Here is a 13,789-nt window from a genome sequence, read left to right on the forward strand (position 1 = left end):
TGTGGGTAAGTTGAGGGTAAAACTTGGAGGCTCCTTTAGTGTGTGTGTGTATGGCAATAGAGACTCTCATTGATGCATTTCTTCATCATTTTAGCTTTTGTTTCAGCCAGATGTGCAGGTGGGAGGGGGACTCATAAACAAACAGCAATATCAGTCAGTCACCCAGGACTTTTTCTGCTTGGCTCTTTCTTGCTAAACTCATCTCTGCACTGCATGGGGAAATCTGAAAGGGCTGCTATCACATTTCCACAGTGACCCATAAATAAGTCAATCTGGGATTTTGGGGTCAATTTTTGGGCATAAATTTTTACAGACTAGTATATACGGTAGGTTCTTGGTGAGTAGGACTGTGGACCCAGGCTGTTGGAAATATGTCAGAGCACAATAAATAAATAATAATAATAATAATAATAATAATAAATAAATAAACTTTATTCTTATACCCTGCCTTTCTGCTGCAGCAATCAAGGCGGCTTACATGACTAGAATATGTTGGAATAATACATACTTTCAATAAATAAATTGCCCCCCCTTTTTGAAACAGGATTAAATATAATTAAAATGATTATGATCTGGGTGGTATAACATCCAGTAGAGAGGGTGTTCTAATGAAGGAGATATTAATGCTTATTCTATTTAGTTACAGCTGCAGAGTCCCACTAATGTGAGGTATCTTTTTAACAACTGAATTCCACTTGATTTTTGCCATTTAGTAACTGTAGGATTGTTCCTTGACACTTGAAATCCACTTAAAATCACACATGCTGAGCAGCTGACTTGATACCCTCCAAGTGCCTGGGATTACAAACCCCTTAATCCTGTGCCAACATTGGGAAGGCTGGGTAAAGGCTGCTAATGAACCTTAAGTTCTGTTTACTATAGCTTGTTTCATGAAGGAGTCATAACTAGTGTATGTCTTGCATGAATTTGTAGTTTTGAGCTGCAAATGTTTGCATGTGTCCATGGGTGTGTAATACTGCCTGAATTTACCATGACTTCTGAATAAACATGTCTAGAATTGGGTTTGCTGAGAAGAAAGTATAAGTATTACTCTCGGCTATTTTTTAAAAGTCTGCTATTGGATGAGTCTTCTGAACTTTAAAACCTATGCAATATGTTTGCATTGTAGAGCTTTCAGGAACACTTGCCAGGTGTGAATCCTTCCCTGCCTTCAGCCTTTCCAGAGATGCATTTGCCTCCAACAGTGCCTTCTGTATCAGCCATTGTGCCAGCTTGGCCGAATGAGCCAACAACCTATGGACCAACAGGTTTGGAGAGAAACTCTTTCTAATCTAGAATTAATGAGGTACTATAATATCACACTTCCTTTTAGGACATCCATTCTGAAAGGAACTCAGGTCCAAAACACATTGCAGAAATAATCCAGTTTGAGACCACTTTAACTAATCTGACTCACTTTAATTAACCTGCGAATTCTGGGTACTGTAGCCTTCTCTGTGAGAGAGCTGAGGTGCCACAATAAAGCACAATTCCCAGGATTCCCTAGCACTGAGCCAGGGCAGTTAAAGTGGTCTCAAACTGGATTATTTTGCAGTGTGTTTTGGACCTCAGGCTTGTTAATGCAGACCAGCTATATACAGTATATATCATGTTGAAGCTAGATTGGGATGGGGAACACATGATACATACATCTTATAGTGGTCTCCTAAATACTGGGGACCATCTAAATATCAACTGACAGAGGCGCTTTACAGACCGCCCGAAAAGGGCGGTCTGCCGGCGCCTCCATTTCCGCCGCGGGGAAGCCTCAGCCTCCAAACGGCGAGGCTTCCCTATGGCCAAAAAAGAAGCCTCCCCAAAAGTGGCTTCTTTTGGCGGCGCGCTTATGATGCCGCAAGGCGCCAATGACGCACTTGCGGCATCATAAGTGAGCCGTGGCATGCGGCCGCTAAGCATCCGCGACGTCAAGATGGCGGCGCCCGATTTTGTACGTGCTTGGCACGTACTAGGGTTGGGGGCGTCTGGAAAGGACGCCCCTTCGGGACGTGTAGAACGCGCCAGAGAGATTTCTGCTCCTATCTACTCCACAGTCAAGTTCTCCTTACCCTCAATAAAGTTTGTATTTTCCTGCTGAATCACTTGCACTAATCTTTTAATGTCATATCAGAACTGCCAGGTGAACCTAGTTGTCAACTAGTGTAACTTGTATTTTGGATGCCTTGGAAATAGTTGTATGGGAAGCTCAAGAACTTGATCTGTGTGTGCAGATGAACAAGGTGGAAGAATGTAGAGGTAATGAAATTGTCTTTCCTGCTTCAGAGAGCAGGAGAAGGAGGGTACCTCTTCTTTAATTCCTGTGTTAAAAGTCCTTGAAACTAGGAAAGGAGAAAATGTATTTGTTGCTGTGCATTTTCCTTTTTTCTGCTTGCTTTCTAATTATCTTCTAATTGTCCTATAAGACATGGAATATTCAGATGTAACATCCCTCTTCTGCAACATGGAGTGGCCTGATTCATTCCTCAACCCTCATTTTGCTTTATACACTGATCTATCATTAGAGTTCTCTGTGTGAGGCCTTACTGTCTGCCCTCTGCCTGCCCTCAGATCCCACTTTACAAGGTACCATGGGTACAGAGCCATGTCACTGTGGCTCAAAGCTGATGGAACTTAATTGTCCAGATATAACTGCCAACAAACAACACAGAATGATGGCATATATATCAGGTTATGAGCAGCATATCAGATTAGAAAAGAATCATTATATATATTGTCTCTTTTGCATATGGGACCTGCTGTGGTTTGGACCATATGGGTAGAACTCTTGACTATGGAGGTCAGGTGAGCTTTGCAGAATCCTGTTCTTCTTTCCCTCCAATGGAGAGTTCCTTCCTATCAGCTCCTATCCATTCTCTTCACTAGTCTCCCAATCTGTCAAAGAAGAGTGATTTAGGGACGATATTTAGTCTCACCCTCAGCTTGCTTAGTCCTTGTGGTTAGCTGCTGCTGGCAACTACAGGGGGTATTTTTATTCTGTCTTTTACCTGTTTTTCCCCCCAGGGGCAGTTGCAGCTCCCTCTTGCTCATTTTAGAATCTTATATGTGAATATGGCCCTGTTTAGATGGTCCATTAAGCACGTACTCAGTACGTGCTAGGGTTGCCTGGGAGTGTCCTTTTTAGACGCTCCCTAATCCTAGTACGTACTGAGTACGTAAAAATGGCGGTGCCCTGTCTACATGGGCACCGCCATTTTGATGTAACGGCCATGTCGTGTCCAAACGGTGCGGGGAGGCCGTTATGTCTTGGCACCACTGAAGGGCGCTTGTCCTTCCGCCACGTGTATTGCTGGCGCGGCCTTTAAACAGCCGCGCCAGCGATACAGAGAGAAAGGGTCCGAGTGGCCCAAGGCCCAAGGACACCCCTTTCCAGGCCGCAGGGAAGTGGTATTGTGCCGCTTTCCCGAGGCCAGGAAAAGCGGCGGATTGGGGCCTCTGGGGCCTCCGGGGCTGCCGCTGTGGCAGCTGAGACCCTGATCCATTGGGGTGGGTGCAGGCTGCTCCAAAGGGGCGGTCTATATCCCCCCATGTTACTTTGGGTTTTTTATCCATCTGATCAGTAATGGCTATACTGTATAGGATATACTATAATGTTTGATTCTCAGTGACAGTTTTAAAGCATTATGTAATGTATGCACTTGTGGCAGTAAAGCATTTATTTCAGAGATAACCTCATTTCAAAATAGACACAAGACTAAAACTATTAAAATGTTTTAAGTTTGAATGTCTGCTGCCTGAAATCATCTCTTGATTTTATGTACTTTTGTGGAAATGCTGCTGGGCATCTAAACAACATGCAGGGAAGTGCAAATAGCATTTAGATGGAGAAATGAGCCACTTGGAGGCCTCTCGGAATGTAATTAAAATTTTGGGGTGAATAGTGCTCTGGCTGGTTTTCTGGGTGCTCTCTACAAGACCCTTCAGGGCCCTAGAATCCAGGGATCACACAGTTCTCAGGTCCTTGGTTACAGGTTTTGGAACTAGGCTTGGGAAACATTTTAGATTATGATGACACAGCTATATCTCAGTTAACAAAGCTTCTGAGAAAGAGGTTTTTATGCCCACTGGGGCCTGCCCCTTCCTCTGACTAGCTGGAATTTTTTTAGCAATATTAGCATTAAGAGGATGATGAAAATGGGCTAGAGAAAGAAAAATCCTCCCTGGATGCATTTTGGAAGAAGCATTTGGAAAGTTCACAGTGTTTGTATGTTTAGTTATGCAAGGCTTTCCAGACTTGGTTGTTTCATTTGACATATACATATTGTTCATTTTTGATAAAAAGTTTGCTGAAACATGTTGCAGTGCTATTCTTTTTTATGGTATAGAAACCTATCTCTATTCTTTCATGTTATTTCTGCCACTGGTTACAGACTGTTAAAAATGTAATGCCTAGGAATACATCTGCTTCGTTAATTGAGGTATACCTGTGTTACTGTCTTAAACAGATGAAGTCATATTTTCTCATTCCTTAAATTTTGCATTTTGTTTCTGATGCTAATAGTTGCCATTGCCCAGATCTAATGATTTTATTTTCTTTTTTAATCTTAGGTGTTGCACCCACAGCACCTCTGTCATCAGTGATACCAGCTCCAGCCAATGGACTAGATTCCACTCTGCCCCCAGTCCAGTTGCCCTCTAGCCCAGTTGGTGGTATTCCAGTACCACTTCAAGCAGTTAACCAGCCACTAATGCCTATGCCTCAAACACTGAATCCTTTTCAGGATCCATTATATCCTGGGTTCCCTCTGAATGAAAAGGGTGAACGAGTCATTACACCTCCATTCTCCTTGTGCAGCACAGGGGAGGATCTCCCAAATGGTAAGACAAGGAGATTTATCACAGTAGTTTAAGTGGGTTTTTCCCCAAAAGTTTTATAAAAGTGGATAAAACAAGAGGTGACAAAATGTTCTAAAAATGGAGGTGGGAACCTTGAGGGCCACATGGCTTCCACATCTGTTAATATTCAATGCTTTACCCAGTTATTTAGCTCTACTCTTTCCATCAAAATGAAACTTTGTTTTACATAAGGATTTTATTTTATTCAATTGATTTTTAAAATATATATATATATATTTATTAAATGTATAATGTGTCTTAAAGTCACCCAAGGCAATAGACAAAGACTAAAATTCAAATAAACCATATTCCATTAAAATATAAAAATATACCAATGAAAAAGAACAAGAGCCAGCATGGTGTAGTGGTTTGAGTGTTGGACTAGGACACGAGGAGCCTGGTGGGGGACCAGATATTCCCTCAGCCATGGAATCCTACTGGGTGATGTGGGGCAAGTCCTACTCTCTCGGCCTCAAAGGAAGGCAAAGGCAAATCCCCTCTGAACAAATCTTGTCAAGAAAAACCTGTGATAGGGTTTCTTTTGGGTTGCCATGAGTGAAATAACTTGAAGGCACCTAACAAAAAGAAATAATTGCCTTCAAAGCTAAACCAAAGTCCTGTCTAAATAAAATGGTTTCTGCCAGGCTTGCCTCACTTAGCAAAAGGTTCTACAGCCTTGGAGTGGTTCTGCAACCAGATGGGCCTGAACAAGCAGTACAGCTAAGAGAAGTGCATCCTCTGAAGCTTTTAAGGTCTGGACTAGCTCATGAAGGAGAAGATTACTGTATATACTCATGTATAAGTCTAGAAATTTTAGTCAAAAATTGACCCCCAAAAAACTGGGTCAACTTATCCATGGGTCACAAAAAGGAACCATTTTCTATGGGGAAAGTGGTGAAAGGTGATAGCTTAAGCCATCCCAGGAGCACCTAAAGACAAACACAGCTTGAAAAGCCCTTGTACCCTGTCCACCATGGCTCCACTTCTGACATTTTTGGATGCCTAGGTTGGAAAAGCACAGTTACTGTATGCCTGCCAGGATTTTCTAAGTTCTGTGGCATCATTTTCCTTAGCTTCATCCATTATGTCTTTTGTTACATGCCTCCAAGTTTTACCCTCGACTTATCCACGGGTGAGATCAAAATCTGTAATTTTGGCTCCAAACCTGCCCCCGACTTATACATGGGGCTGACTTATAGTTGAGTATATGGGGTACCTTTCATATAGCCAGACCTTAAGCTGTACTTGTATTTGAACTGTACCTTTGATTATTACTTGGAAGCTACAATAAACCTTCCGTTAGTTTCTATGTCTCATAGTGATATAAAAGAATGGTTTAGAAGATAGTTTGACATCATCTTAATGCGGAAATAGTGTTAACCTAGATGCGGATTGAAAAATCAGTGTTTCTCTTTTTTTTCTTAGATAAAAATATCCTCAGATTTTTCTTCAATCTTGGTGTAAAGGTAACTATTCATATATATTTTGTCTCCAGCAGAATTGAAAGTTGTGTAATTGCACTATGTTTTAGAAATAGCAGTTTTGCTAAAACTGTGCAACTCAAGGGCAAGTTGTTTCAATAAAGTTCAATAAAGAAGTTGGTAGAATAAACTTTCATTCATGTTTTTTTAAACAAAAAAAGTTTTAAAAAACATGCATCTGAGGAAGTAGGCTCAAGTCTATGAAATTTCAAGCTACCAGTTTCTTTCTTTTGGTTAGTCTCAAAGGTGCTACAACATTCATTTGCATACTTGATTACAGTACTGTGCATTGAATTCAGGCATGATCAACCCAATCTTCACTCACTGGGCAGCAACCACTGCAATTGATGGGAGTCTGCTCCCCTTTTACTCAGGAAGCAGCTGCATCCCTCCTGCATGAGCAATGGCACCGGAAATTGTTTGCACGAGGAGGGGCTGAGAACTGTAGCCTGCTGCTTCCTAAGCCACAGGGAAATGGATCCTGTTGATTGCAGTGTTTGCTGCTTGGTAAATACAGATTGGGGGACTTTCACAGTCCCTGTGTAGCCCCCTAAAATAGAGGTTGTGTAGAGATTGTGAGTATATAGGAGCCCTCACTAGGAGCTCTGGTGGCGCAGTGGTTAAATGCCTGTACTGCAGCCACTCACTCAAAACCATAAGGTTGTGAAAGGGCTCAAGCTCAACTCAGGCTGGCATCCTTCTAAGGAGGTCGCTAAAATGAGTACCCAGATTGATGGGGGCAATACTTTGTAAACTGCTTAGGGAGTGCTTAAGTGCACTGATAAGCAGTATAGAAATGTACTTGCTATTGCTATTTAGTGTGTAACGGTGGGTTATGCATTCATAACTGCTATACAGGATTCTGGCCATTTTACTTACTGTATTTGTGATCTGCCTTTCAGCTATAACACCCAAACATTCCACAATAAAAATAAAGCAATCCACTGTTAAAACTGAGATATGAATAAAAAGTTGGCAGCGGGGTTGTAACCAAAGGAACTTGTGGAAGGGCATTCAGAACACATCCAATCTTTATAGCCCCGTTATACTGTAAACTTTAACTTATTCTAGCTCTTCAGTCGTAGAAAAAGATGGACAGTCTCCTCTAATTGTTTCATATTTGACATACTCAAATATACTTGGACAAGAGGCTAAAAGACATAGAAATGAATATATTTGAGGTACATTTATATAGGTTGAGTCTCCCTTATATAAATGTTTGTGACCAGAGGTGTTTTGCATTTTGGAGTTTTTTGGATTTTGGAATATTTTTCTATACATAATGGGATATCTCATCTTGGAGATGGGACTCAAGTCTAAACATAAAATTAATTTATGTTTCATATGCACCTTATACACATAGTCTGAAATTAAGTTTATATACAATACTTGTAATAGTTTTGTGCTTGAAACAAATTTTGTACGTTGAACCATCAGAAAGCAAGAGTGTTACTGTTTCAGCCACCCATGTGGAATATTTTGGAGTTTGGAATTCCAGATAAGGGAGGCTCAATCTGTATAGAAATGTTTGTATCTATAAAATTGACATCCATGAACTTTTCCCCTTTCACACATCAATGTCTGGTCTGAGCCATGTTTTGCCAGGTTGTTTTCATAGAATCATAGTTGGAAGAGACCACAAGGGCCATCCAGTCCAGTTTGAAACCAGTTCCTTTGGGGGCATTTTTGGTCAATTGTGCTTATTTTAAAAATTGTGTGTATGCCTTGAATACATTCCTCACTAACTATAGTGTGTTTCAACAGTGTTTTGTGTGCTCTTGAAATTTACATCCTTTTCTGTGCATTCAGACCATTACAGCTATCACTATTCATCCCTAGGAAATGTGGACTCAGACAAGGCCTTCAAACTTTGCATTGAAATGTGAACCCAAGCATATCCCATGATACCATGGTCTGATTGTATATAAGAAATTCATCTTAACACAAAGGTCTTGTTCCCATTAAGCATGTTCTTAGTAGTCTCCCTGTATATTGCTTAAAATAAATCTGGATTATTTTTTTCAAGTGAATCTTAACAGTCTGAATTGTCTTTCCCTAGGCTTACAGTTGTCCCATGTGGGTCCCGCACTCTTATTTGTACCCTCTACACCAGGCTTATGTAACTGCCTGCAGAATGTACCCAAAAGTGCCAGTGACAGTGTATTCTCACAACCCATGGATGCAAGAGTTACCTTTGACTCAGAATGGAAATGATGCTCCACACACAGATGGACACCTTCCTGTGCAGGGTGAAGTGGGAGTGAATGGCCAGAGTCCACATGCTGACACCCTGTCTCCATCCATGCCCCTCTTCATACCTACTGCGCAAGTGCCTGAAAACCAAGGACTTGTCTGTGTAGAGTCTGAGAATCGCACACATGCACTGCATGTTGAATACGACGGGTCATTAGGAGGCAAAAACATATTCCCACAGCCTCCATTTGGGCAGAATCCATTTTTAGGACCTGTTCCAGTTTTCCCTCCTGTTTGGTATGGGTATCCTGTTCAGGGCTATGTTGAAAACTCTGTGGTGAGACAAGCTGCTGTACCACCTGAGGAGAAGAGAACAAATGTTGGCTTGCCTGAAGAACAGAGCTCTCCAGTTGCATATTCAGGATATGACAAGCCCCTTCCCAAGGATAAGAATGAAAGCAGTGTCCAAGGCCCACATCTCCCTGAGGGGACTACAAAGAGTGATAGTAATGCCCTAAATAAAACCTCAGCCAGAGTGCCTAGGGAGCAGCAGACTTCTGCTACCCCATCCCTTACCCAAGCAAAATCTGTACTCCAAAAACATTCCACAGGAACACAGGACAGCAAGAGACAGATGGCATCATCACCAAAAAATGAACTGAAAAATGCTGCTCTTGGACATAAAAAAGCCAGTGTTGCTGGTAATGTATCAACAAACCTGGAAGAAAATATGGCACAAAGGCCAAGGGAAGAGAGTTCAGAAGATGAATGTGAAGTTTCTGATATGCTTCAAAGTGGCCGTTCAAAACAATTTTATAATAAAACTTTTGGGGGTGGTAGAAGACCTAGAAGTGAATGGAGCTATCCTTCTGGAAGGGGTGGATATCAGTATTCAAGAAATGAGGAATCCTGGAAGGGGCCTACTGCCAGATACAGAGATGAAGGCACCCACTATCACCGCCATTTTAGAGGGAGGCCATATCGGCATGAGAGAAGAAGGTCAAATGTGGGAGACAGTCATCGTGGACAGCAGTTGTCTTAAGAACAAAATCTACTGGTACATTTCACACTTACTGAATACATACAGTACCTGTGTTGACAGCTAAAAGATTCCCAAAGGAATGTACTTTTTCTGCTTTAAAAGACCAGAATATTCTTTCCTGATCTCAGAGAATGCCATGTGTGGCCCAAGGGAAATAGAATCTCCCAAGTGTATAACATCTCAGCAGTTAAAAACACTAAATTTGGTTTATTAAGATTTTGGAGGATACATAGCTGTTGTGTTTAAACATTACTCATAGTACAGTTTGTTTTTGTTTTGGGAGTTCCTTTTTCCTTCATGATTTTTATTTGTGGTTAAAAGCAACACAGCTTCAATAACCTGCAGCAACTGAGTATTATACATGACAATGAGGAATGTTGCACCAAACAGAATGTATATTGTAGCATACTGTATTTTGAGTCTAAACCATTCTTTGCCTATCTGGTGCTGTCCAGATGTGTTAGACTTTACATCTGGGTAGTCTAAAATATCTGGAGGGCACCAGATAAGGGAATGTTGGTTTAAACACTTACCTTCCTGGACTGAGGGTTTTTTGTTTGTTTGATGTGCTTCCAATCCAAAGGCCTTTTATCTCAAATATTGTTGAAACTTGAATGTGTGATTGTCTCTTCCTGCTTCAATGAAGACACCACATATGGCAGTCAGCTATCCTGTGTCTTAAATAGTTTCTAATGTTTTATTCATAGGGGAATATATTTTTTAATTTTCTAAAGTCTTTCTTGAACTAGTCAAAGCAATCAAGAGTATCTGTGTGGAAGGTGGAGTAGGAAGCTCAGTGAATTCCTCCAGTCATAACACTGGCATGACTTTAATGTTGCCTATGCCAACTGTGTATATAAGATAAAAAGTAGATGCTGTGCATTTCTGAAATAGTTTTGCATCTGTTACAATAGAACTTTTAATATACTTTTGCACTGACAAATCCCTAAACACTTTCTATGGGGGAGAGATGCATGATATAGATTTGCGTTGCATATTTTAAAAATAAAGCATATGCAGTGTACTATTGTACAACCCTGCCCTTTTTTTGTCCTTTAGAAACTGATTGTACTGTTTATAAAATACCTTGCTGAAACTTTTATAGAGATTGCTTACATATCATAGAATAGAATATTGTTTAACTTTTCAGTCAGTTTGGTTGCTTTTGTGTGTCCTGCAGAATATTGCACTCCCAACTTTTTTTCTCTGTAAAACTGAACTTTGTATATTTGTATATATTGGTGTAAAAAAGGTGAAGGTTACTTTTTATGTATCCAAAAGATTGTATAACTTTTTGATCAGGAGCCTTGAGTGAGACTTTAATTTACTGTACTTCAGATGCATGCTATGTAATTAAAAATGGTTGCCTTTGTTTGATTTATATTGCCTTGATGCTGATGTGAGTGCTTTGTGCATTTACTTGTATTGTTTTGGGATAAAGGTCCTGCAATAACATTGACTCGAGGTTAACTTATGGCAATTCCTAATGCGATCTGCTTAAGTTTTAAATATATTCGGGACACCCACTCACTGTAGCCACCATAGAGGATTTGGACTGTAACTCTGGAGACCGGGGTTCTAATCCCTACTCAGCCATGGAAACTTACTGCATGACCCTGGATGAATTACACTTTCTCAAAGGAAGGCAAGTCCCCTCTGAATAAATCTTGCCAAGAAGACCCTGGGATAGGGTTGCTATAAGATGGAAATGACCTGAAGGCAAAAACCTCCCTTCTGATGGTATATTAATCAGGTCCTTTATTTTAAACTTGGGGTACTTCAAACCTGATTCATTAATGACGTTTGATTACCTATTTTCTGTACATTCTTCAGAGATAGTCACTTCTCCTCCTCAGTGACTCCTGACACAACTTATGTGGTTTAGGAATGCCTCTTGACTCTTCAGAGATTGGTTTATGTTTGGGGGGGAGGGGGGGCAGCTGCATACATGGCTTTTAGATCCAACCATTCATAGTCTACTATATTAAAGTTTGAAAAATATTTATAGAAGATACAGACCAGAGTCCAGTTGTTACTCCCAACTCATTCACAGCATCTGAACTTTTTACTGTACTATTGCATATAATGGGACTTGAGTATCCATGTGTGTGTGTGGGGGGGGGGGTGAGGGGGGGTCCTGGAACCAAAGCCCAGTGAATACCAAGGTAAACACTGTTAGCTGTTGTAGAAAGCTCTATTTTATAAGCAAGATATCAAAATACTATAATAGCATGCAAACACAGCCAATGGGGAACAGCTCTTAAAAAGGCACAACGGTCAGTTCTTGGATGTACAACACAACCATTCCCATCTTTATTCAGCAAATCATGTCGTAAACATTTTACATTCATCTGACATTGGAAATAATGAATTAAATTAATGCAGTTAACTGCAGTAAGTTAACCTTTTGGATAGTAAAATGGGACTGGTGTGTAACATTCTAGATATACTGAAAGGACAGGAAGAGTTTTTCAGGTCTTAGGCCATCTTCAATCAAATGGTGTTCAAAAGCTGAATGAACAGCATACATGTCGCAGGGTTCAGGGATGGCTGTGAAAAAGGAGATGCAACATAATTCCGGCAAATGTAACTGTCCAGGCTGTTACAGACCATGCTTTGGGACAGTACACCCCAATTGGCCCTTTTCAAATGTATAAGTCTATGAATCCCAAGCCATTTTATTATTGGACTTGTATGCATTTATAACCCAGTTAGCCACTATATAGATACAAATGGGTTTAGCAATTGGCCAGTTTTTCAAATGGATTCTTGGTTTGCAAATGACCTAAAATTGGTTGGAATGAAACAATGCTGAGTTATTCTTCCCATCTATGTGGCACAAATGAGACAATACGAGTTCACTGCTTTGTACAGGTTCATTTCTCTTCATGCATGCAGCATTAAACTTTCTAAATTACCACTCCAATAGGAAGATGCCATCCAGGTGGCCACTGCTGCACTATATGCCAGTGGCTAGTAAAAAACAGGACAGTAGAAGGTATGACTAAGCGAAGGAGGTAGCAGTGTGTTCCCTCTCCTAATATGTGTTTGGCTAGCTGCTATTAGAAATTAATGAGTTACTTGAACCATATGGTAGCCAAGTTTATGAACAATGCCAAGAGACTGTAGTTCCATTGAAGTAAAAGGATCTTTGCAGTCTAAATGTGCAGGTAACTGAATTCAACAGTAGGGCAAGTAGAATACTTTGGCACATTTCCTTTTTCCTTAAGATTTTTAGTCAATGTTTTAAGTAAAACTCTCCTAGTGTCAGATTATAGATTTGTAAATGCAGTATCTCACAGGAGAACCCTAATTCATATATCTTCCTCTCTTACAACAAACTGTTTATACACAAATATTAATTTCTCTGAAAACCTGTATCTTTATGGAATAGGTGTAGAAAGCCAGTACATGCATCTAAACCTCCATTAATTGAAGATACATGGATGAAGGCTCCAACTGTGACATCGATGGCTTACACACAGAAGAGCCCAAACATACTGACCCATTTTAAAAGTGTATTGACAAATATCTCTTTGCAGTGCTACGATTTAAAATTAGGGCTAACAACTTAGGCGCGTTACAGACACGCCAAAGGGAAGTATTAGGGTTAGGAAGGGGCGTAGTAGGGTTGAGAAGGGACGCCCCTCAACGCTAGTATGGACCGAGTCCATATAAAATGGCAGCGCCCATCCACACGGCGGCTGCTATCTTGACGTAGCGGGCGCATTGCGTCCACACGTCACGCGGCGCAAATGACGCCACGAGTGCGCCATTGGTGCCTTGAGGCGTCATAACTGCGCCGCAAAGAGAAGCGCCATTTTGGGGCTTCTTTTTGCAGTGTGGAGGAGCCGCGCGGTTTGTGCGCTGGGGCTCCTCCGCGCTACAAATGGTGGCGGCAGACCACCCGTTTTGGGCGATCTGTAACGCGCCTTAGATCAGCTAAATAAACAGCATCTCCTGTCATGACTCTTCCCCCTCCCCATCCTGATATACTAGGCAGTAGTAGCTGCAAGTGATGGAGGTCTGCTCTACTAGTGATGTATTAGAGACTATTGTTTCCACTCCTGTCCCTCCAGCAATCCCCAGTACAACAAAATCAAGCATGATCCCCGTCATCATTCTTCCTCACATCTGAAATTGCTGAAGGTGGAAATGTCAGTATGCTGCCTCCCAATCGATAGAACAGAGTTCCTTGGCTCACAGCAGCAGCTGCCCAGTA

The 13,789-nt window shown here is 41.1% G+C and overlaps 1 protein-coding gene across 4 annotated transcripts in view; it reads left to right on the forward strand.

Moving 5' to 3' along the window:
* The window catches only part of OTUD4 (OTU deubiquitinase 4), a 37,109-nt gene extending 26,161 nt beyond the window's left edge, over window positions 1-10,948 (forward strand). For all 4 annotated transcript variants that reach the window (XM_089525734.1, XM_089525733.1, XM_089525735.1 and 1 more), the window contains 4 exons: window positions 1,130-1,268; window positions 4,564-4,833; window positions 6,277-6,317; window positions 8,392-10,948. In XM_089525734.1, coding sequence (XP_089381860.1) covers window positions 1,130-1,268; window positions 4,564-4,833; window positions 6,277-6,317; window positions 8,392-9,567 — 1,626 coding nt within the window. In that variant the 3' untranslated portion in view covers window positions 9,568-10,948. The remainder of the gene's footprint in view (window positions 1-1,129; window positions 1,269-4,563; window positions 4,834-6,276; window positions 6,318-8,391) is intronic.
* The last annotated feature ends 2,841 nt before the right edge of the window (window positions 10,949-13,789 follow it).

This window comes from Sceloporus occidentalis, unplaced genomic scaffold, assembly GCF_023333645.1.
Source record: "Sceloporus occidentalis isolate IW3139 unplaced genomic scaffold, rSceOcc1.0.p SCAF_5, whole genome shotgun sequence".
NCBI lineage: Eukaryota > Metazoa > Chordata > Lepidosauria > Squamata > Phrynosomatidae > Sceloporus > Sceloporus occidentalis.